Source organism: Otolemur garnettii, unplaced genomic scaffold (genome assembly GCF_000181295.1).
Source record: "Otolemur garnettii isolate 467f Iridium unplaced genomic scaffold, OtoGar3 scaffold00002, whole genome shotgun sequence".
Taxonomy (NCBI): domain Eukaryota; kingdom Metazoa; phylum Chordata; class Mammalia; order Primates; family Galagidae; genus Otolemur; species Otolemur garnettii.
In genome coordinates, this window is record NW_003852397.1 from 12,384,101 (window position 1) to 12,407,358 (window position 23,258).

A 23,258-nucleotide genomic window follows, 5' to 3' on the forward strand; every position below is an offset into this window, starting at 1 on the left:
ACTAACTAAAATCTAGCATTGCTCTCACTCATGAATGGAGATAACCAATTGTAATGGTATTGGGAGAATCTGTAACTTGGTTAGGGGTAAATATCATAGGTATTTTCATACCACATTACCGTTGTTAACAGATGTCTTAAAGTTTTTGTTCATCCCCACTTATAAATGGTGGTGTTTCCTATCCCTGCTATTAAATGTTATTCATTCCCTTAATCAAGAAGCACTGACATCACTGTCAGCTCAGTCAGAGTTGCCATGTTGTGAGCAAAGTGTTTTTATAAGTGTTCTTAGGTATATGGTCATACTTGGATCCCAACTCAGCCCAATTATTTTATAAAGTGCATTTATTAATTATATTTCAAAATAATAGATTTCCTTGTACTATTATATGTTATGTCTTCTGAATGTTAAAGAATTTTGAAAAAGAGGCTAAAGCAGGAGTTCTCAACCTGTGAGTCACGACCGTTAAAGGGCCGTGGCATTAGGAAGGTTGGGAACCACTGGGCTAAAGCTTCACTAGCTTGCCAAAGGAGGTTCATGGCCTAGAAATGTTAGACTTCAGCTTAATCTCAAATTGAGGGCTTTCTCCCACCTCCCATGGGTACAGCACTCTCTTCATTTGTTCCTCTGTCTTAGAGATTACTCACATATATCCTGCACAATGGGACAGATTTTCTGGATAATTCTTTAGAGTTCTGAATTTGAAAGAACCTCCTTCACTTCCTGTTTAATGCAGGCCACACTATTAAAATATTTGCAAAATAACGTCAAACAGAAGTTTGACTTCCTAGAAAATGGCAATGTGATATGTCACAGAAGATAAACTTTTGTACTTCTCAGGAAGCTATTTGGAGGAACTTAAAAGCAGTGCAGTTCTTTTCAAGGGGAAGGATGAGATGTAGAAACTCAGAGTTAGAACTAGCTCCAAGTCACATCAGATTTTCATTCATGCTTCCCACCATGGTGTGGACCAAGTAGGTCTGTCCAGCTTGAGTGGTCTTGGATTGTGGACCATGATGCCCTCATGTTAACCAGCTATAGTCAGTATAGTCAGATGGACTATACGTGCTCACCTGTTGTACTAAGGTGGCCATAGAGTAGAACTGAGAACCTTTTACACAAATGAAAACAGAAACGTGAGCCTTCCCTTTCCCCAGAGTTGCCTGGGTACTCCAGAGAGTTTTGCCTTGCCACTGCATGTTCAGATCTCTTGGAATATATTCTCCTATCTTTCATCATGAATAAAGAATCAAAAGTAAAACTTCTCAAAATCTTGATGTTGCCAGAAGCCTGAGAAGAGAATTTAACTCTGTATTTTTCAAATGAGACAAAATATATGCTTTTAGAGGGAAGTTGCTTATGTGTCATTTTACCTCTTGGATTATACCTTCAATTGTGCCCTTTTGTTCTGAGAAATAGACTCTGAAGAAGTGTGGTGAAAGCTGGGAGCTTTGATGAACTCATTTCCACGGTTTGTTTTCCTCTACAGGTTGGTGAAAGATGCTCCTTGGGATGAAGTCCCACTTGCTCACTCCCTGGTTGGTTTTGCCACTGCCTATGACTTCTTGTACAACTACCTGAGCAAGACCCAACAGGAGAAGTTCCTTGAAGTGATTGCCAATGCTTCGGGGTATATGTATGAGACGTCCTACCGGAGAGGATGGGGATTTCAATACCTGCACAACCATCAGCCCACCAACTGCATGGCTTTGCTCACAGGAAGCTTGGTGCTGATGAACCAAGGTGTGTGTGTGCACAGCCATGGCAATGGCTGAACTGATGTCAGTGTGCTCCCAGCCACCTTGGTGACTGAGCTGATATTAGCGTGTACACAGCCACGGTGATGGCTGAGGTGATGTCAATCAGAGTTGCCATGTTGTGAGCGTAATTTCTTTATAACTGTTTTTAGGTATATATTTATACTTGGATCCCAACTTAGCCCATGAGATGAAATAGTAACTAGGCATCTTTTAGTTAATTGAAGAACATTTCTTCCTTAATTTCTGCTACTTTGTTAGCCTGCAGGTTATCTAATTATGGCTTAGATTGTCCCAGGCCATATCCTCATAGTACAAGGTCAGTGATAAATATTCAGTTTTTCAGAGAAATTTTGGCAGTGAAGGCAGCCTTCCTGGAATGTGTGGAGTTTTAAAAAGCTAAACAGATGGTTTATTATTTGAAATGAATATTCTTAGCACACAGGTGTGAATCGTAACATCACTACTCTTTTTTCCATGAGTTGGAACAACCGATCTAGGTTAGATTATTTGTATCAAAATTGGAAGCAATTTTTGTAGATCCTATAGCTAGTCTGCTTTCATGTGTTATAAAATTACCAATTACTTTTTTTTTTATTTTTTAACTCTGAATTTATTACAACTGCTGTGGAAATCTATAAGTGGCTGAATGATTATATTTTTAAAAAGCAGCCCAGAGATCACAGTGAATTATTAGAGTATTAAATATATAATTGGAGCTAGGAAATCTACAAAATTCAACTCTTGATTCTATCTCCCATAAGAATTAATAAGCATTTTGTCAACATTAGATTTTTGCCCAAATCTAACTTTCTTCTTTGTCACGTCAACCTAACTCTAAGTTAGGTCTTAGAGAAAAAGAAACTTACATTCATTGAACACATGATATGCACTAATCCCTTCCATATTTTATTTAATTCTCACATTAACCATGTAAGGTAGCTTAATCGCTTTGCACTATATTTTGTTGTACCTCTCTCAAAATATAAATTCAATTTATAATAACTTAATGAAAGGTTAATTAGGAGGGTGAATTTTTGTCTTAGCTGCTGCTGTTGCCACTTGCTCTCAGAAAAAGAAAAACAAAGTTAAAAAATAAAAATGCAAATAATGTGAGAACCACCTTTCCAACCATTTATGAACCTGTGAGAAGACACCATCACGAGGTGGTGGGAAGAACACAGAATGAGCTAGATCTCAGCTCGGGGTCTCGGATTTCAGACCACTGTCGTTGTATTTCCTTAAGTAAGTTTTTAGTTCTTTAAGAGCAGGAATAGAATTTGTTTCTTCATTTTCCCTCATAGATAAAATTATTCCAAATAATAAGCAGATGCCTCTGAAGTACTGGTCAGAATATGTCATTCTCCTCTGGCAGGAGTTTTCCTATGTGTTTATTTTCTAAGAAGAGTTATGGTGGCTCTGATTTACACTGTGCTGGAGCTTACACATCAGTAGGACACACATTTATGAGAAGACTGGACAGGAGGAAGGCTGAAGTCTCTGGTCCTGCAGATCTACATTAATAATCAGGCTAATAGCTCTGACATTCTTGGAACACTCACTTTGACTCCAGGAGCTTCTTTGGTTGGGCTAGTGGAATACCTGTGTGTTCTCAGTGAAGCCCCGTGGATGCAGACTGTGGAAGCTGAGAGGACACCTGTAGCTCTTATTAAGGGCTCATGGAAATTTTCAAAAGTGGGGAATTAGAATTTTTCCTGTGTTCTACCAACCCTGTCTAGACATGGTATCCAGGGACCACATGGACCACATGTAAGGAGGATGGAAGAAAGACTAGTGTGAAGTGTCTAAATCAGTGGTTCTCAACCTTCCTAATGCTGCGACCCTTTTAATACAGTTCCTCATGTGTGGTGACCCCAACCATAAAATTATTTTCATTGCTACTTCATAGCTATAATTTTGCTACGTTATGAATCATAATGTAAATATCTGATATGCAGGAGAACGCCAAAGGGGTCGTGACCCACAGATTGAGAACTGCTGGCCTAAATGATTAGCCAATAGTTATAACACCAAAGAGTGGAATGAAAGATGTCATGAGAGCCTTATGGTTAAATATCAAATGAGTGTATTACATTTGAATTCAAGAGAACAATGTTCTTTTTGTGAGTTTAGGAAGTTCCAAGGAACTTGGAAGGATGGGTAGGACTTAGACAAGTGAAGATAAAAAGAATATTCCAGGCAAAGTGTATGAGTGTTACAGAAATACAGGACATTGCTTTAATTAACAATCATAGCAGTACCAAGAACTGACAGCGATTTGCAGTTTGCAAAGAGTTTTGGTAGACATTGCCTCGTATTTCCTGAAGAGGGTTGTTGTGAGGAATAAGTAAGGAACATCAAATAGTGTGACATCTGAGAAACAGTGGTCTGCTTTTAGGCATCAGTCACATTGGTAGCTGGTTGGACCTAGAGGACACAGAGAGGAAAAAAGATAAAGGTGATTATAGCCGGGTGTTGTGGCGGGTGCCTGTAGTCCCAGCTACTTTGAAGGCTGAGCAAGAGAATTACTTAAGCCCAAGAGTTTGAGGTTGCTGTGAGCTGTGATGTCACAGCACTCTACCCAGCGTGACATAGTGAGATTCTGTCTCAAGAAAAAAAAAAAAAGATAAAGGTGATTAGAACTTTAAACCCTAATGATAGAAAATGGAAATTGAAAACTATCTACAAGGCTGGCATATCAGGTACAATGCTGGGTGACGCAAGCCAGAATACAATTAGCAGCCACCTGTGCATAGCCAGGCCTAAAGAAGCCTTGCAGCTTCCAAGACACTGGAACCATGGCTTAGCCTGAGACTTGAATTTAGACCTAAAACTTGTGGGACCTGACCTTCTGGAAGTCCCACAGCTGGCATGCCTTGTAGGACATGAGAGAGGCTCAGCTCTGATGATGACATACCTGCATGTGTGGGGGCGGAAAATGATGAGACTTTACCCACGCTGGGAAGCAGCAAGATTAGCTTTATCTATGCGGTTGTGTGTTTTTAAAAACAAGCAAACAAAATAATCTAACCCTGCTGTGCTGCCTTTTCAGATCCCATGAAATTCAAAGCCCATAGAGAGATGAGGTTGTCTTATCATGACAGTACAAATAGAAGACTGTTCATTTAGCATTTATAGTATTTGCAGCCTATTATTAAATCCTATAAAATAATGGTGCAAAGTTTTGTAAAGTGATAAACTTCATAGATGTTTTCAAGTAGGATTTTTTGGAGGAAAATTAATAGAAGTCTCAATATACAAATCTTATAAAGGTATATGCATTTGGGATCTTACATGTGATATAGTTTCACGTTATTAAAGATGGGAAAATGATACTCCTTTAAGGGTTCATCTTCATTAGTTATTAAATGACCTGTATTCAAGAACTTCTTAACTTGCCTCATGAATCCATTAGAAGCCTGGATTAATAGAAGGTTATTTATAACATTGACAGGTAAGAGTTTTACAAAATGCAATTTGAAACGTAAGTTGGTCAGATAATTCAGAGGATATTATTTTGCCATATTTTTGTTTATTCTTTGTTACATATTTGTGCCATATTTTGTCTATTCTTTGTTTTTAGTCATTGTTGTCATGTGTTTTCATCTTTCAGGGTATCTTCAAGAAGCCTACTTATGGACCAAACAAGTTCTGACCATCATGGAGAAATCTCTGGTCTTACTCCGAGAAGTGACGGACGGCTCCCTCTATGAAGGAGTCGCGTATGGCAGCTACACCACTAGATCACTCTTTCAGTATATGTTTCTCGTTCAGAGGCACTTTGACATCAACCACTTTGGCCATCCATGGCTTAAACAACACTTTGCGTTCATGTACAGAACCATCCTGCCAGGTATCATGAGGAGTCAGAAGTGGGGAAACATTAAGCTGTTGTGATTGTTTTCTGATTATGATCATGAGCAAAATTAGGAAAGGAAATGAGGTCTATGGGGGTTTATCATGTTAAAACTAAAGGGATTTTTCAAAACTCAAAGAAAAATTGAATTCAAGAGTTGTGTATAGCCAGAATGTTCTGGGAAGAAGTGTTAATGTTTGTAATTTAGATACCTGTAGCTTGGAGCATAATAGGTCAAATATAATTTCTAGTGCCCACAGTACTTTGGTTTTTACATATACATATGACTTGAATACATATTTAAACTAATTTTTATGACTCTAAATGAAATATAAACATTTACGGCTACGTGTCAGTTTTCTTTATGTGTGATTCCTAGTCAGTCTTAGCTTTTAGTTTCTAATTTTTTCTTCCAGACTAAGCAGACATGATTCAAAATGAAAAATTACACTTACATAGTTTACAACTTTAGTAGTTTTTTAAAAAAAAATAAATAGTGTAGAATATAGAAAAGTAAACAAAAAACCAATTTCTGTAAAACTCCTAATTTCTTATTGCTGTGTGGGTTAGCCTTCTAAGAGAACTAGCTCTAAATAAAAGATACATATGATTTAATAATTTTTTTTCATTTTATAGCTCTGCTTATTTTGGAAATAGGACAAAGATAAGTGAGAAAAAGTTGGGGAGGTAAATTTTCATCAGGGTGGATTCCCCTGCCACCCCAGGAAATGTAATGTTTAGATAGTAGTTTTAGATCTGCAACAGAGAATCCAGTATTTAAATCTTTTTGCTCTGGTAGTATACATATGGATTAGATATTAATAAACTCTCCATGACTATATTAGTTATCCAAAAAATATGACAGAGAAAACGAACCACTTTAAGGTTTAGTTTGCACTTATATTCAGAACCATGTTGACTTACTACTTACTCTTAAATACACAAGGAGGCCTATTTTGCAGTTCCTCTCAGTAAATTAAGGCAATCTCAAGCAAAGGAACTTTAAGAGGCCTCAGTGCTCTGTAATATGGGCTGGGAGCTAACATCCAGCCACATTACAGCTTGAGCTGTGAGCTGTGGGCTGTGTATGTGGTTACTTCCTAAGCTGGAAAAAACCAATATGAACACCTCTGAGAAGAGCATTTATATGTTGGTGTGGATTCAGCAAAACTTTATCAAACATCTAATTTCCCAGGTACTATACTGAGCAGGGGATTCCAAAAGGAAGAAAACACTTCATCTGCTTTCCAGAAACTCATGAATTAGTAGAGATTCAGAAAATTGCATTTTCTAACATGGTTTATTTAGAAGATCACTTACTAAGCTGTTAGGAACAAAAACATTAGCTGTGAATTGTATGAACACAAACATGGAAGCTTTTTAAAGAGATTCTCTGTTAAGTCAATCTTAACTGCATTCCTTTTTTTTTTTTCTTTTTTCCTATAACTGATATTTTAGTGGTGATTTTCCCCGTCTGGCTCTCCCATGCTGCGTTTATTTTCAAAAGAAAAGAAATGGAGTATATCTGGAATGTATCTAGTCTTTTTTTTTTTTTATTGAATGGTAACTATGTACATTAATGCACTTCGAGTGTGTCTAGTCTTAAGTTACTTTTATTTTTTCCTTCTATTCCTGTAATGATACCTGGCTTTCTGATCTTTGCATTTTCTCTTATTTAACCTCCAACAGTACATAATGGCAGGAGCTTCTTCTCTGGCAATTAAGTTTTGTTGCTAGAGAAACTCAGTCCCCCCCCGCTCTCTGTGTACAGTATGACTTCTGCTTTCTTAGAAGCCAAGTCGAAGCACCTTATGTAATTTTCTTAGCTTAGAATGCTGGTTGAGTTGTGAAATAACTAGTGTTCATTCCAAGTTGAGGAACTCACTGTATATAAGAAGATATCCCATGTGTATATACAAATAGTATAATTGTACATAGCACAGACAGTGGAAAATGGAGGTGGGAAATATACATATGTGTTAGTAGGTGTAGCATTCTGTAACCATTGACAAGTTGCCAGTAACACACAGAAGCTTACACTCAAGATTTGTGAAGACTTTTTGAGGGATTCTGATTAATTGGTTTAGGGTGGAATGTCGATATTATGGTTTTGTTCATTTTATCCAACCAATTACATAATGGATTCTCTTTACAACTAGGTTTGAAAATCATTGTTTAGACCAGCGTTTTTCAACCATTTTTATCCCAAGGCACACTTGAACCTGTAGTTAAACTTCTGTGGCACACTTAAATTATGTTGATCTAAAAGAGCTAGGCTCAGTGGCTCATACCTATAATCCTTGCACTCTGGGAGGCCGAGGCAGGTGAATTGCCTGAGCTCACAGGTTCAAGACCAGCCTGAGCCAGAGCGAGACCTCATCTCTACAAATAGCCAGGCATTGTGGCATTGTCTGTACTCCCAGCTACACGGGAGGCTGAGGCAAGAGAATTGCTTGAGCCCAAGAATTTAACATTGCTGTGAGCTATGACATCGTGGCACTCTACCAAGGGCAACAAAGTGAGACTACTCTTTCTCAAAAAACTAAAAAAAAAAAAAAAAAAGAATATACTTACTGTGCTTTGAACTTCTTTTGAAAATAATTTAATTAATGATCTTTCAATTTTCACAGCACACATAAGATTCTTTCAATCAGTGTGCTGTGGCACTGGTTGAAATCACTGGTTGAAATCACTGGTTTAGACCTGGGTGGGAATGTGCAGTTTTAGACTTACCTTAATTGTTTCCAACTTCTTTCCTTAGGGTTTCAAAGGACTGTGGCTATTGCAGACTCAAATTACAACTGGTTTTATGGTCCAGAAAGCCAATTAGTGTTCCTGGATAAATTTGTCATGCGTAATGGCAGTGGTAACTGGCTGGCTGACCAAGTCAGGAAGAACCGTGTTGTGGAAGGTCCAGGAACACCGTCCAAAGGCCAGCGCTGGTGCACTTTGCACACGGAATTTCTCTGGTATGGCACATTGGACTGGTTTTAAGTAGAAATGATATACCCAAGGGTATTATTCATTCTATATACTAGTTTTTTGCATTTAAAAAGAAAAACTAAAACACTCTTTAAATGCTTTCACCATGCCACAGAAGTACATGTAGCTTCAACTCACCTCCCATGACAATGTTTGAAACTGCTAGAAATGCTTCTTTTATATTTAAAATATAATGATTGTCTTTTTTCTTTTATATGAGAAATGTACTAGGCTTGACTGTTTCATGGATAAACATGTCTTGATTTTACATCATTTTTGAAATGATGTGAAGAGAAAACCACAAAATTTAGATTGAGTAATTCTGATAATCACACCAAAAAAGGTAGCAAAGTATTTTGTTTTGTTTTGGTAAATGGAGCATTATAATCTTCTAATAGCAAAGCTGTTACTGAATTTTCGAAAGTGTTTAAGAGTGTTTGACAGTATTTGACAGCTTCACTTTGATACTAAAAGGACCGTGTAATTTTTTTTGCCTTAATCTTTTAAGCCCAGGAGAAGCTTGGGTCTCCTTTTTCAAGTATTGCCAAATGTATTTCTGGCATCCAATAAGTGAAAATAAAAATTACAAGGAACTGGTTAATCATTCATTCCTGATATCTTCTCAAGCTCTTAAAATTTACACTCAACTCCAAAATAAGCTTTCCTATGATTTGTTTTTCTTCCTTCTTTTTAAAAAAAATTTAAATAGGAGGAAAAAAGACTAGTAAAGTGATAATTGTCTAGTTTAACCACCATTTTTACAAACTATTTTCACAGATAAACTAAATATATTAATATGTAACCATTCCTGAGTCTTTTAGGGGTATAAAGTAATTACCTAGTAGTGTTTCTCATAAATACTCAATTAAGAGAATTCTATAAAGCTAACTATAGGATTAATATAATAGGCCAGATTAATATATAGGTGACATTAGTGCTAAATCTGATTTAGGTAAAAATATGCTTTTACAGGAATATGCAAACTGACCAAAAACTGAGAGAAGGATGGCCAATTCAGCTTCTGTCTGTCTTTGTTAAATCACATTAAGGCAACATTCTACTAGACCAAAGTAGAGATATAATTTCTGATGTTCTAAAACTGAGGCTTTAGAACAACAGATCAAACAGCCAAAACCAAAATCCAACAAGATTAACTCTACTACGTTTATTTACTTTAGGGAAAAGTATATAAGAGCTAATAATAAACATCTATCGTAATTAAAAATAAGAAATCATTTATTGTCCAAGAAGCATGGCATTATCTGCCGATTAAAACAAAATAAAGCCTTGGCATCTGACTAGGCAGTGTAGCCACAAGTATAAAACTTCTAATATTAGTTTCCTGGAATTTCCTTTATATTCTTGGATGTATTAGTGATTAAAAATTTTTTTCTAATATGTGAAGTTCTGCTCTATTTCAGCTTATTTTTAGAGGAAAAAAATATGGGTGACGAACTAATTTCAAAGCCAAACATTCAATAGTAACAGCTTCAGGCTTATTAGAGTCCAGATCCTTAGATGGTTCCTAAAAGAGGAACCCCTAAACTAGAAAGTTGGATGAAGTGCCTAGATCTGTGAGCCCCAGTAGTTTGGGTGGCCACTCTGAAATCATCAGGTGGAGATTACCAGGAGATATCGTTTCAGGCTCCAACCCAGGGGTCACAAATTACAATCAAATACTCCTCTCCCAGTCGCGAGAGGTTTCCCATCATGCATGCTAATTGTTCGTGGATGTTTTCAGAAATACCCCGGATACACTCTGCACTGCCAGTAACCTCGGCAGCATCTGCGTGTGGTCTCTTTCAGACACGTTACCACATGGCATCACACTTCTTATACGTTATTTTCACTTCCATCAGCAAACCATTTAATTTTTTAAAATTAATTTCAGGTATGATGCCAGCTTGAAATCGGTTCCTCCTCCAGATTTTGGCACCCCTACACTCCATTATTTTGAAGACTGGGGTGTTGTGACTTATGGAAGCGCACTGCCTGCAGAAATCAATAGATCTTTCCTTTCCTTTAAGTCAGGAAAGCTTGGGGGACGTGCAATATATGACATTGTCCACAGAAACAAATACAAGGATTGGATCAGAGGGTGGAGAAATTTTAATGCAGGGCATGAACATCCTGATCAAAACTCTTTTACTTTTGCTCCCAATGGTGTGCCTTTCATTACCGAGGCTCTCTACGGACCAAAGTACACTTTCTTCAACAACGTTTTGATGTTTTCCCCAGCTGTGTCAAAGAGCTGCTTTTCTCCCTGGGAGGGTCAGGTCACAGAAGACTGTTCATCAAAGTGGTCTAAATATAAGCATGACCTGGCAGCTAGCTGTCAGGGCAGAGTGGTTGCAGCAGTGGAGAAAAGTGGGGTGGTTTTCATCCGAGGAGAAGGTGTGGGAGCTTATAACCCCCAGCTCAATCTGAAGAATGTTCAGCGGAATCTGATTCTCCTACATCCACAGCTTCTTCTCCTTGTGGACCAAATACATCTGGGAGAGGAGAGCCCCCTGGAAACAGCAGCAAGCTTCTTCCACAATGTGGATGTTCCTTTCGAGGAGACAGTGGTAGACGGTGTCCACGGAGCTTTCATCAGGCAGCGAGATGGGCTCTACAAAATGTACTGGATGGATGATACTGGCTACAGCGAGAAAGCAACTTTTGCCTCAGTGACGTACCCTCGGGGCTATCCCTACAATGGGACAAACTATGTGAATGTCACCATGCACCTCCGAAGTCCCATCACCAGGGCAGCTTACCTCTTCATAGGGCCATCTGTTGATGTGCAGAGCTTCAGTATCCATGGAGATTCTCAGCAGCTGGATGTGTTCGTAGCCACCAGTGAACATGCCTACGCAACGTACCTGTGGACAGGGGAAGCTACAGGACAGTCTGCTTTTGCACAGGTCATTGCAGATCGCCAGAAAATTCTGTTCGACCGGAATTCAGCCATCAAGAGCACCACTGTCCCTGAGGTGAAGGACTACGCTGCCATTGTGGAGCAGAATCTGCAGCATTTTAAGCCAGTGTTCCAGCTGCTGGAGAAACAGATACTGTCCCGAGTCCGGAACACAGCTAGCTTCAGGAAGACTGCTGAGCGCCTGCTGCGATTTTCTGATAAGAGACAGACCGAGGAGGCCATCGACAGGATTTTCGCCATATCGCAGCAACAGCAGCAGCAGCAGAGCAAATCAAAGAAAAACCGAAGGGCAGGCAAACGCTATAAATTTGTGGATGCCGTCCCTGATATTTTTGCACAGATTGAAGTCAATGAGAAAAAGATTCGACAGAAAGCTCAGATTTTGGCACAGAAAGAACTACCCATAGATGAAGATGAAGAAATGAAAGACCTGTTAGATTTTGCAGATATAACATATGAGAAACATAAAAATGGGGGACTAATGAAAGGCCGGTTTGGACAGGCCCGGATGATGACAACAACTCACAGCAGAGCCCCATCACTCTCTGCTTCCTATACCAGACTGTTCCTGATTCTGAACATTGCTATTTTCTTTGTCATGTTGGCCATGCAGCTGACTTATTTCCAGAGGGCCCAGAGCCTGCATGGCCAAAGATGTCTTTATGCAGTCCTTCTAATAGATAGCTGTATTTTATTGTGGTTGTACTCTTCTTGTTCCCAATCACAGTGTTAGCACTGAAGCTATAAATTACATGATCATTTTGTGATCATGAGTCTATGCAAAAAAAAATTCACTGTCCTAGTTATTGGATTTTTAAAAAAATTCATTTCAATAAATTACAGGAAGTTGTCTTCAGATACGAAAGGAGGGATATGGAGAAATCAGAGTTGGCACACGCAAAGAATTTATCAAAGGAATAAGAGTTGGTTGGTGTTTCTGGAAGTATTTGGCTTTGCTCATGTAGCAATCCCTATAATACTACTCTTAGGAAAAAACAACAAGTCTGATTTTTTAAAGTAATTTTTCTTAGAGGAAACAAAATGATTTAGATAGAATTGGGTTTTATTAATATTAATTTAATGCAATTAATAATTTCCAGATACTATATTATGGAAAAGACTAAAGAAGATAATTCTGAGGAATGAAGAAAACTGTTCTTTTAATAGTATGATCATGTTGAGAAATAAATGTCGCTAAGTCCTGGTATGGTGGCATCAGCCTCCTTGGGGAGTAGTCCTTATAGCTATGTGAATAACAGGGTCTGTTACTACAGGATCTGGATGACTATTCAGATCACAAGAGTAAAAATGATGGCCGAAGATCATTAAAAACTTAAAATCTATTTCCAAGAGAAAACATTTTGAATGAATATTTCCTTGATGAGGCTGGTCTCTGGACACGTATAATTGTTCGCTTGTATACATTCGTTGGTTCAATAATTAAGACAATTATAGATAATGTAATATTATATTTTCCTTCTATGGAAAACTATTTGTAGACCCCGTGACTAAACTTTTAAAAATATTTTTCATCCTGAATGTTGATTTTAATACAAAAGAAGATGGGGAGTCTAAAATTTGGATATGATTCTTAATGTTTTTTTTTAAATAGAAAAAATTTCTTCAAGTTTATTTTGCTAAATAAACAGATCATAATTGTGATTTTTCTCTAGTGTCTTTCTTTGTCCCCTTGCTTTCAAAATGTATTAACATCTTCCAAAATTGTCAAAGAAAGATTTTTATTTGGACATGGATTTACTAAATGTATATGGTAGTGTTTGAATCCAAAAAAAATTTATCTGCTTATTTTTGTCATTTGAATACTTTAAACATTTTTAAAAAATAGCCAGCTTCTGATATTTAAGTAACAACAAACTTTTTAAAACATAAAATTTTCATCATTATTTTTAATCAAGTCCTCAAGAGGTAACAGTAGCCTAGAATTCTGGAAATATAATCTTCATACTTGAGCAGAAGAATATGATATTCTTGAAAGGAATGCAAGGATAAATCACCTAATATTCATTGTATTTGAGTCATATATTTCTCCTTTGAAAACAAGAAATATGTTCAACTCAAATTTACATTAAGGACACATTCACTGATTTATAGGTCTAAAGTAATAATTATAATCTTTCCTTTTATTTGCTTCTTTTGGATCCTGGAAATACCAGTATATAACGAAAAGACAAGAAGCAGAGATACTTAGGAGTACCTTTTTCAGTTCTAATTCTGAACCTTCTTACATAAAACACAAGCTTGACTTAACTGTGCTTCACTCATTATCCTTAGCATCTAGAAAATGACTTCTAAGGCAGTTATTTTTTTTTCCTCTCTCATGGAAAGTCTCTAGGGAGGATGTCATTACACACTGTTTCAAAGAATAATGTTTTCAAAAGAATAATGCTTCCGTTTGTCTTGCATGGATGCTGTTACTGGGATTTAAACTTGCTTTATGTGACAGATTCTCCGTTTACTTAACCTCATTCAACATTCCTCTCTTCTACTCTTTCTCATTCAAAAGGATGAATTGTCTGAAATGATCAAAAGGACATTTTTTTAAAAAGAGAAAATTGCTCTTTGAGGCTACCAAGCAAACCTGATCTCAGATCCAAAACTCAGGCATACTTTCTAAAAGAGATGAAAAGTACGAGTGAGTGCCAAAGCTAGCTTTCCTTTTATTTTCATTAGATTAAGGCGAGACAATACATTAGGCACCACAGCGTGACCCAGTTTAACTTTAGCTCATTTTTAAACTAATTTTTTAAAAATATGGTAATCATATATCTTTAAAACAAAATGTATTAAAATTACATGTTTTTTCTTTTTCTTCTAGTGGACCTGGTATTTATTTCACTTAGAAATTTCTTTAGGCAGTGACTTAAATGGTTCAGTTTAAAAAAAAAATTGCTGAAACAAATCATAGCTCTTCATAACGAGACATGTTTTCTAGCAGGGATAGTGTATATTTGAGTAAAACTAAGGAACTCTTTATAACTTTGAGAAAACCAAGCAATGTTAAATCTCCTTTGAAACTGAATAATCAATTATGGAATCTGTTTCAGTGCTACTCACTATGAAAAGAATGCTTCAAATTCGTTGGATCATATGTGAGCTGCTGCTCAGGGTACCAGCAGGACTTTTGGTCCTAGACTAGAGTGACCAGACTCCCCGATTTTGGCGGAACAGTCCCGCTTTTCAACAGTTTGTCCTGCATTCCGCAGGGTTTTAAAAAAATCCCGATTTTTGGAAAGAATGCAGGAACGGGCTGGAGAACAAGAAGGGAATATACGGTATTCGCCGCCATATGGCTATTTTGCCAGAATATGAGTTTTATATTATTTCTGTTAATTTCATAATGTTAAACTGTAATAAATAATTGCTGGGAAGTGATTATCGAGAACTGCTTATCAAAGTTTGCCTTGTTGTCAGGCCCTGCCCTGTGCCGTCCCCTGCCCCGCGCCCCCCGCCCCGCCCCTCCCATGGTGTCCCGCCTTACAGATGTTAGAATCTGGTCACCCTATCCTAGATTTAAAGGAAATTTGAGAATCATTGGCATCCAGAGCTTGTCTGTGCAATGGAAGAGACACATTCCCTTGAATGAGTAACTGATTAGCTCATAAACAGCTAAGATAGTGGATGAGACCTATAATCTGAGAGAACAGTCTTTGGAAATCATAGTTGTAATTGTAAGACTCAGGTAGAAGGCCTTGTTCTGGAATTATTTTAACAATTAAAATTCATTGTCTCACCTAGAATATTGAACTAATTCTTTTTTTTAAATTTTTATTTATTTTTGAAACAGAATCTCACTATGTCGCCCTCAGTAGAGTGCTGTAGCATCACAGCTCACAGCAACCTCAAACTCTTGGGCTTAAGCGATTCTCTTGCCTCAGCCTCCCAAGTCTCTGGGACTACAGGCGCCTGGCACTACACCCAGCTATTTTCTTGTAGCAGTTGTCATTGTTGTTTAGCTGGCCCCAGGCTGGGTTCAAACCTGCCAGCCTCAGTGCATGTGGCTGGCGCCTTAACCACCGGTATTTTAGTTACAGCTTTTAAGCCCTACATGTCCTAAGGTTATGAGAAAATATGTTTTAACAAAATATTTTGCATACTGAATGATTTCACAGAGAAAAATTTACATATAACTCTTCATTGGTTTTGAACAAATTCTCTATAGTTCACGGACCATTCACAAAGGAATCTGAAACTTCTCCAAGGTTAAGAGAAAGCAAGCTATAGGAGATTGTATTTGTAAACTTAAAGGTGAACTCATGTGTTCAATAGATAGATTTTTGTCTATTTTAATTATTTTTATATTTCTAAGGAATGGAGTAGGAGGGCCGTGAAATTTATCTTCCAAACTGGGACACTTTTGAGAGTTAAAGGAGGATCAATTAATCATTTTTCCAGGACAACAGATAGAAACAAGAAACAGATAGAAATCAGTATACTGGGACATATGGTCATCTTTGTCATTGATTAATTCAAGAAAAAAGAAATTAGGGAGGTGTGTGAAGGTCTAACTCAAAGTTTAGTACTAAAAAAGGAACTTGAAATGACCTGATTGAGCCCCTTCAGTCTACAGATGGGGAAGGTCAGGCTCAATCTACAGATGGGGAAAGTCAGGTTCAGGTGGAAGGGCTCAACTAGAGCCTTTCCTGCTTCCCGCCCTGGGCTTATTTCCTGTCTGCGGGCAAAGCCCATTGGCTTGTTTCTCTTCTCTTTAGATTCATGTTGAGAAGAGGTTCATTTCTACAGCTTATTTAATTTGCTGGGAAAAATGATGTATTTTTTCAGTAAAGTTTTAGCTAGACATCTGATTTATGCTATGCAGTGTCAATGAAGTACTAACAAATATTCAAGAAATGCCAGAGGGAAATCATGTATTCCACGAAATATTTAATTTGTGGTCATCTATTTTAATACAGAGTCCCAAAGTCTGTGTTAAGACATAGAGTCACTATGTGAAGAATAATAATCAGTAGGGCTGCATTATGACTTTTCTTCTTCTTGGGTGTATGGTTGCCATCTAGAATTTTTATTTTGTGTAAATTATAAGCATACGTGATTGAAAAAGTAAAATAGTACTAGATAGCTTATATTTTTAAAAATCCCCTCTCCCTTTCCCTTCTTACTCTTCTGCTTCCCCAAAGTAGCCAATTTTCCATTGTTTTAGCTGCTGTATCTATCGCATGCTTACTTGTTTATGATAAGGTCTAAACTGCCTACTAATGCATGCCATCCTTTCTTTATACCTGTTGCATTCCTCCCCAACTTCCTAACAGAGCTATCTTCAGTTCTGGCTAGGTCAGTACTGCATATTTATGTGTTATGACTTTGACTAGCAGGCTGGTCATAAGCAGTGCTGTCTGGCTTCCTTTCATATTCAGCATTTGTCTTTCCAGAGTCAATAATCCTGTCTTTGTTTCATTTGCTTAGTTGTTGCTCAATCTCACGTTATCCCCAGACTTTCTAACAGAAGTGCGAGTTTCCTCACTCTGTGGTCAACCCCATCTCTCAGGTAATCTGCAGTTATTTTTGTTTTAGGGCGAGCCTTTCTTTTTCCTTTACTCAGAACTACTGCTCACTGGTTGTCCTCAAATCTCCTTTGCCATCATTCTGAGGATGCTCTGCGGCTCTTTCCTGTTAACCTTCTATTTCCAGATTCCCGTGCTTTCTTTTTTCTTCATCAGCCCCTCATTTTGGCAGAGCACATCGTCCCTGGCACTCCTAAACAAAGGATGGATGGGGAGTAAATGCTTTTCCTTCTTCTATGTCTGAAGAAAATCTTTATTTTTTCCTTCATTTGGCTGATCCCTTAACTAACAGTTTGAGGTTGGAAATAACTTGTCCTCAGAATTATGAAGGCCATGATATTTTGGTTTCTGGAGTTGCTATTGAGAAGTCTGTACTGAGTTTCCTCTTGGATAGAGCAATTTTAACCAGAGATCAGGGGGCAAACTAGGAGAGGGGGGTAGCTTGATGGGTTTAACTGCTTGTGTTCTCAAGGTCAACTGGAAAATGGGGACTGGAGATCTCACCATTCAGTAGGTAGACACTTACCCTCTGGATTAAGTACAGTCCTTCCATGCTCAGCTGTGCTGTGTCTTTAAGTCCAGAACCCCTTTTCTCAGTCTCTTCAGGGAGTCAAACCTTCCTGCGGTTTGTCTACTGTGGTTCTGTTTTCCACTCATGTGCATTCAGAGGCAACTGCTACCAATTCCTGAGCCTACTTCCAGGTCTGCAGGGTGAACTGGCTTGTTTTTGGCAACTCCAGCTGCATTGTCTTGTCTTAGCCTCCTGTTTAGCTCCCATCTGTCCATCTGCTCTCAGCTTCCACAGTCTTGTTTTCATCTCCATTCACTCATTCCACAGATACTTTGGGGCATCCAATAAGTGCTAGGTGCTATTCTAGTACCACATCAGACAATAAAATAAAGATTCCTGCTTCTTGGTGCTTGCATTTTAGGGATAAAAAACTAACGTAATTTTTGAGTTAAAGTGAGACGTGCTATGCGGGGGGGAGGCTGTAATTTTAAATGGGGTCATCAGGGTGGGTTTTATTGATGTCTCCAGTTCCATTGTCTTTGTTATTTGAAAAATCCACTCACTGTCAATTTATTAGGATTAGAGGAAGGAACAGAAATAAATTTAAGTATTGAATATAATATGTTTAAGTAGAAGCCTCACATCACTTTCAGTTGAGTTGACAAGTTATAAAAATGATAATAACACATTTACAGAATACCTACTATGTGCCAAGTAGTGTTTTAGGAACTGCAGACACGGTAGAAAACAGCAGTAATATAATAAAAGCTGGCCCTCAAATAGTTTACATTCTTGCATGGGTGGGTTGGGAGCAATTGACAACAGTAAAAGATGTCAATTAGTGATAAGTACAGTGTGAACAAAGCAGGGGGCATCGGTATGCAGTGACGGTAGCTGACTGTTCTATGAGAACTGGTTTTATGGGATGACACCTGAGTAGCACTTGAAGGAAGTGGAGGGGTGAGCTGCAGGGACACGTAGGAGAAGATCTTTCCAGGCAGAACAGCAGTTACAAAGGCCTTCAGATAGGGCGGTGCCTGTGGCTCAAGGAATAGGGTGCAGGCCCCATATACCCAGGTGGCCGGTTCAAACCCAGCCCTGGCCAAAAACTGCAAAAAAAAAAAAAAAAAAAGAAAAGAAAACACCACAGGCCATCAGATCAGTACGTGTTTGGTGGGTTTCAGGACTAGGAAGCCCGTGTGGCTGGAGCAGAGGGTGAGCAGAGAATGATGGGAACAGGATCAGGTCAAACCTACCCTAAAAGACTGCAGCAAAGACTTGGCTGAAGAACTCTAGGAAGTCAGCTAGAAGAATGGAGTTGCAATGAACTGTGGAAGGTAGTGTCCAGGAGCTGGTTTCAGTCGTTTTAAGTTTAAGATACTTTATAAGCATCCAAGTGGATGCTAAGCAAGCCTAGGATCCAGGGGCAGGTTCTGGCTAAAGATTTAGTTGTTGGTGCCTTCTTTTCTTCTTTTTCTGAGACAGAGTCTCACTCTGTGTCCTAGGTAGAGTGCCGTGGCATCATAGCTCATAGCAATTTTCAAACTCTTGGACTCATAGGAGTACACTACTACACCAGACTAGTTTTTCTATTTTTAGGAGAGACAAGGTCTCGCTTTTGTGAGGAGAGGGAATATTTAAAGCCCAGCTCATAGGCAAATGTATGACCTAAGGAATATATATTTTGTCGAAGTATTAGTCAGGAAGATGGTGAATCAAGGTTCTCTGATGATATGTGTGTCTCTGAGTCCTTTTATTATAAGAAGAACATGGTTGTCTGTCATGGTTCTTCCCCAGTCACCCCAGCTATCCCTTAATAAACCCAGGAAATTGTCCAAATCTCCCTACTATATCTATTTTCAGTTACTCAGAGTCTTCAAGGAGATTAAAATGGCTTGAGCAAAGTAGACCAGGCCAGGGCAAGGCAGGGGTTACTCCCTCAACCAATTTAATTTAAAAAAGAAATAACACCAACTGCATAAGTGTTTTCATTAACCAAGCGTACTTTCTAAATCAGGAAAAGTGAAAGTGTTCTTTCTGCAGATCTTTAGAAATTCATTATTGAGAAGTCTTTGTTATGGAATGCTCATATGATTTCAGTGGTAAGTCTCAGTGGAAACATTAATGATTTAGGATAGGCCCTTGAGGCTTTGGTTTAAGGTAGAATTTCTTAATACAAGAGCTTCTAAAAACATTCCAGTCAGACCAGCAAATTCCAAATTAAACAATGTGAAGTGTTTTTAGTATTTGTTTGGGAATCATTTTCAGAACAAAAAAGTTTTCAATGGTTTAGGCACTTTCTTTTTCTTCCAGAGAAATGGTAATAATAGGATAACAGAAGTACCTTTTTGTGTGAAAGAAACATCCTGTCCTGTTTTCTCTATTTTTTACTTTCCAGTCTTTGTCATTTGCCACTTTTTGTCCAGGACTCAATAGAAGAGATTCCCGTTGGTTGCCTCCTCGTTCAGACAATCTTGACTTCTAAACTCATTCCCACCACTCTCTAGGGAATTTGTTTTAGTGACAAAAGAATTGACCCATGCCATTTATTAGAGTTCTGAGGAACTCTATATATTTAAAGTTCCGTATTTTTGATACAAAAGATCTGAATATCAGAAAATTTGATTGTTTTAAAAGATTAAAATATCAACTGCAATAACTATTTTTTGTCTTGATTTTAATTTTTTTTTAGTTTTTTTTTTTTTACTTAAATCATAGCTGTGTACATTAATACTAACAGGGGGTACAGTGTACTGTTTCTATATACAATTTGAAATACTTTCATCCAACTGGTTAACATAACAATTAAAAACTGATTGAGGCTGGGTGTAGTGGCTCACTCTTGTAATCCCAGCACTCTGGGAGGCCAAGGCAGGTAGATTGCCTGAGCTCATGAGTTTGAGACCAGCCTGAGAAAGAGCAAGACCCCGTCTCTAAAAATAGCTGGGTATTGTGGCAGGCGCCTGTAGTCTCAGCTACTCAGGAGGCTGAAGCAAGAGAATGTCTTGAGTCCAAGAGTTTGAGGTTGCTATGAGTTATGATGCCATGGCACTGTAACAAGGGTGACAAAGTGAGAATGTCTCAAAAAAAACCCCAAACAAACAAAGAAAAACTGATTGGTTTTATTGAATACAGTCCTTAGGTGACTCATAGTTAGGAGATACAAGAAATTCACAGAAATAGTTACTCCGTCTGTCTACTTCACTAGCCCATACTCATTCAAGGCAGGGATTGTTTCTTGCTCATTGTATAAACATGGTTCTGGCACATATTTGGCCTTTGAGAAATAATTGATGAATTGACTGAATGAATGAATGAAATCTGGAACACAGAAGTCTATGGTCCCAGAAGACCTTAACAATGAGCTTGCTATAGACTGAATGTTTTTCTGACCTTTCAAAATTCATATGTTGAAACCAAATAATCAATGTGATGGTACTAGGAGGTGGGGCCTTTGGAAAGTGATTAGATCATGGAGGTAGAGTGAATGAGATGAGCTCCCTTATGAAAGAGACCCCAGAGAGGCCCTTTGTCCCTTCCAATAAGTGAGGTTACAGCAGCAAAGATGGCCACCTATGAACCAGAAAGTAGGTCCTCGCAGACACCAGATCTGCTGGTGCTTTGATCCTGGACCTCCCTGCCTCCAGAACAGTGAGATATAGATTTCTGTTGTTTGTAAGCCACCTCATCTGTGGAATTTTTGTCATAGTAGCCTGAAGGAACTAACTAGTTCTTACAAGGATCTCTAGCCCTTATCATTAACATTACAAGCCCCCTATGTAGCTGGGATCTGAGAGTGGCTCCCAATAGATCCTGGGCCTGTTTCAGCATTGTCATCTCTGAACGATGTGGAATCCCTAAAGCTCACTCTCCAGGATAGGGAACATGTGAAAGACGGATGTTAAACACGTATACAAGCAGTTGCTATATAGCCGCTATACTTAGGGTGGTCCACAATGGGATAGAGAACCCAGATGCCGAAGCACAAATTAAAACAACACAGCATTTGTGGGGGATGCTGTAAACCACCAGCAATCAATGGACTGTTGGTAAGCTTCAGCCATAGCCCCTGAAAATACCTTTCGAGTTCCTGAGATTGTACAATCGAGAAAGCATGGCCATGTCAGCATAGCAGACTTCCTAGAGAACACAGGACAATGTGGCGAGGGTGTTGGGGAATGTGGGCAGGCGGTGTGCTTGGGGGTTGGTTATTCAGCTGGCTTGTCAGCCACACCTGCACATGTGGAGAGTCACAGCTTGGCACCTCCAAGTATACCAGATTTCCTGAAAAAAACTCTGGCAAGGGAAGCATCTCATATAAGTTACTGCATGCTTTCTCTGCTTCTAAATAGAGTTTCTGTGTTGCCTAGTGAATGTTTTAAGAATCTTATAGGATGATGAGAGAACCTTTGTGAACTTACTACTGAGGAGAGGGTTTTTTAGTAAATAAAAATAATTTGGATGCCCAAGGAAGGAGTAGGGGATGAAAGGATATTTGATAATTACTTAAAATAAGTTTTGTTTTTTAAATGGTATGTCAAGAGCCAGCATGCTAGGCTTATTTTACAAAATGTGCTAAAATTCATTAAAAATTACCCAGACCATGTTTTTATGCTAAAACATACTAGATGGCAGTGATAAATAGTCGCCATCTTACTGAGGCCTAGCGGAGTTCAAAGAACCTTATACACATCTGCACACTGTAAGGGAGATAATAGCTGTAGCCCCACCTTACAAATCAGGAAGATATGTTCAGAAAGGTTAAGAAATGTGATCAAAGACACACAGCCAGCAATTTTTTTTTTTTTTTTTGAGACAGTCTCAAACTTGTTGCCCTGGGTAGAGTGCCATGGCATCATAGCTCAGTGCAACCTCCAACCCTTGGGTTCAAGTGATACTCTTGCCTCAGTTTTTCTATTTTTAGTAGAGACAGGGTCTGGTCTTGCTTTTTGCTTGGACTGGTTTAGAACTTGTGAGTTTAAGCAATCCACCCAGCTTGGCCTCCCAGAATGCTAGGATTACAGATGTGAGCCACTGTGCCTGGCCTGCCAACAATTATGATGGACTATTGCATAAAGTTCATGATAAAACATTATTCTTCTATTCCTTACATTTTAATTGTGGAGTATTCAAAATGATACATTACAATCATTTAAAATATTGAGTTATAAGCATAGTTATATTAAAATAAATTTTCATTATGATTGGTTACTTTTAATCTTGTGAAACTCACAAGGACATGCAGAAAACTTGTTTTCAAAGTAGATTGTCTTTATTAAAGATAGACTGAAGGACATCCTCACAATTTAGAAATTACTAGAACTATTTGTCATACATAGTTCAGGATCTTACAGCATGGCCTACAGAGAGCTATTCTGGAGGCGGAGGGAGGAGAATCGCTTAAGCCCAGGAGTTTGAGGTTGCTGTGAGCTGTGATGACACCATGGTACTCTACCCAGGGCAACAAAGTGAGATTCTAACTCCCAAATCAAAATAAAACAGAATATATTTCTGCTTTTAGTTCCTAGTTTCATCTTGCACCCAAAGTATGAGTCACTTTGAGTTTTACAAACGTGAAATCAAATTATTTACTAATCTCTTCTTCTCCATCCATTAATTTAGTATTGTTCCCTGGGGTTTGCATCTAGTCATAAAAGTTTGTGGTTTTTCAGGTGGCTAAAGTGAATGACGT

At 38.3% G+C, this 23,258-nt stretch overlaps 1 protein-coding gene across 2 annotated transcripts in view; it reads left to right on the plus strand.

Moving 5' to 3' along the window:
* DSE (dermatan sulfate epimerase) overlaps nt 1–13,189 on the plus strand; it is a 63,930-nt gene extending 50,741 nt beyond the window's left edge. The window contains exons 3-6 of one of the 2 annotated variants that reach the window (XM_003781609.3): nt 1,490–1,743; nt 5,371–5,610; nt 8,375–8,582; nt 10,487–13,189. In XM_003781609.3, the coding sequence (XP_003781657.1) occupies nt 1,490–1,743; nt 5,371–5,610; nt 8,375–8,582; nt 10,487–12,248 (2,464 nt within the window). In that variant the 3' untranslated portion in view covers nt 12,249–13,189. The remainder of the gene's footprint in view (nt 1–1,489; nt 1,744–5,370; nt 5,611–8,374; nt 8,583–10,486) is intronic. The other variant, XM_023513300.1, reaches the window with a different exon arrangement.
* Nucleotides 13,190–23,258: the final 10,069 nt, after the last annotated feature.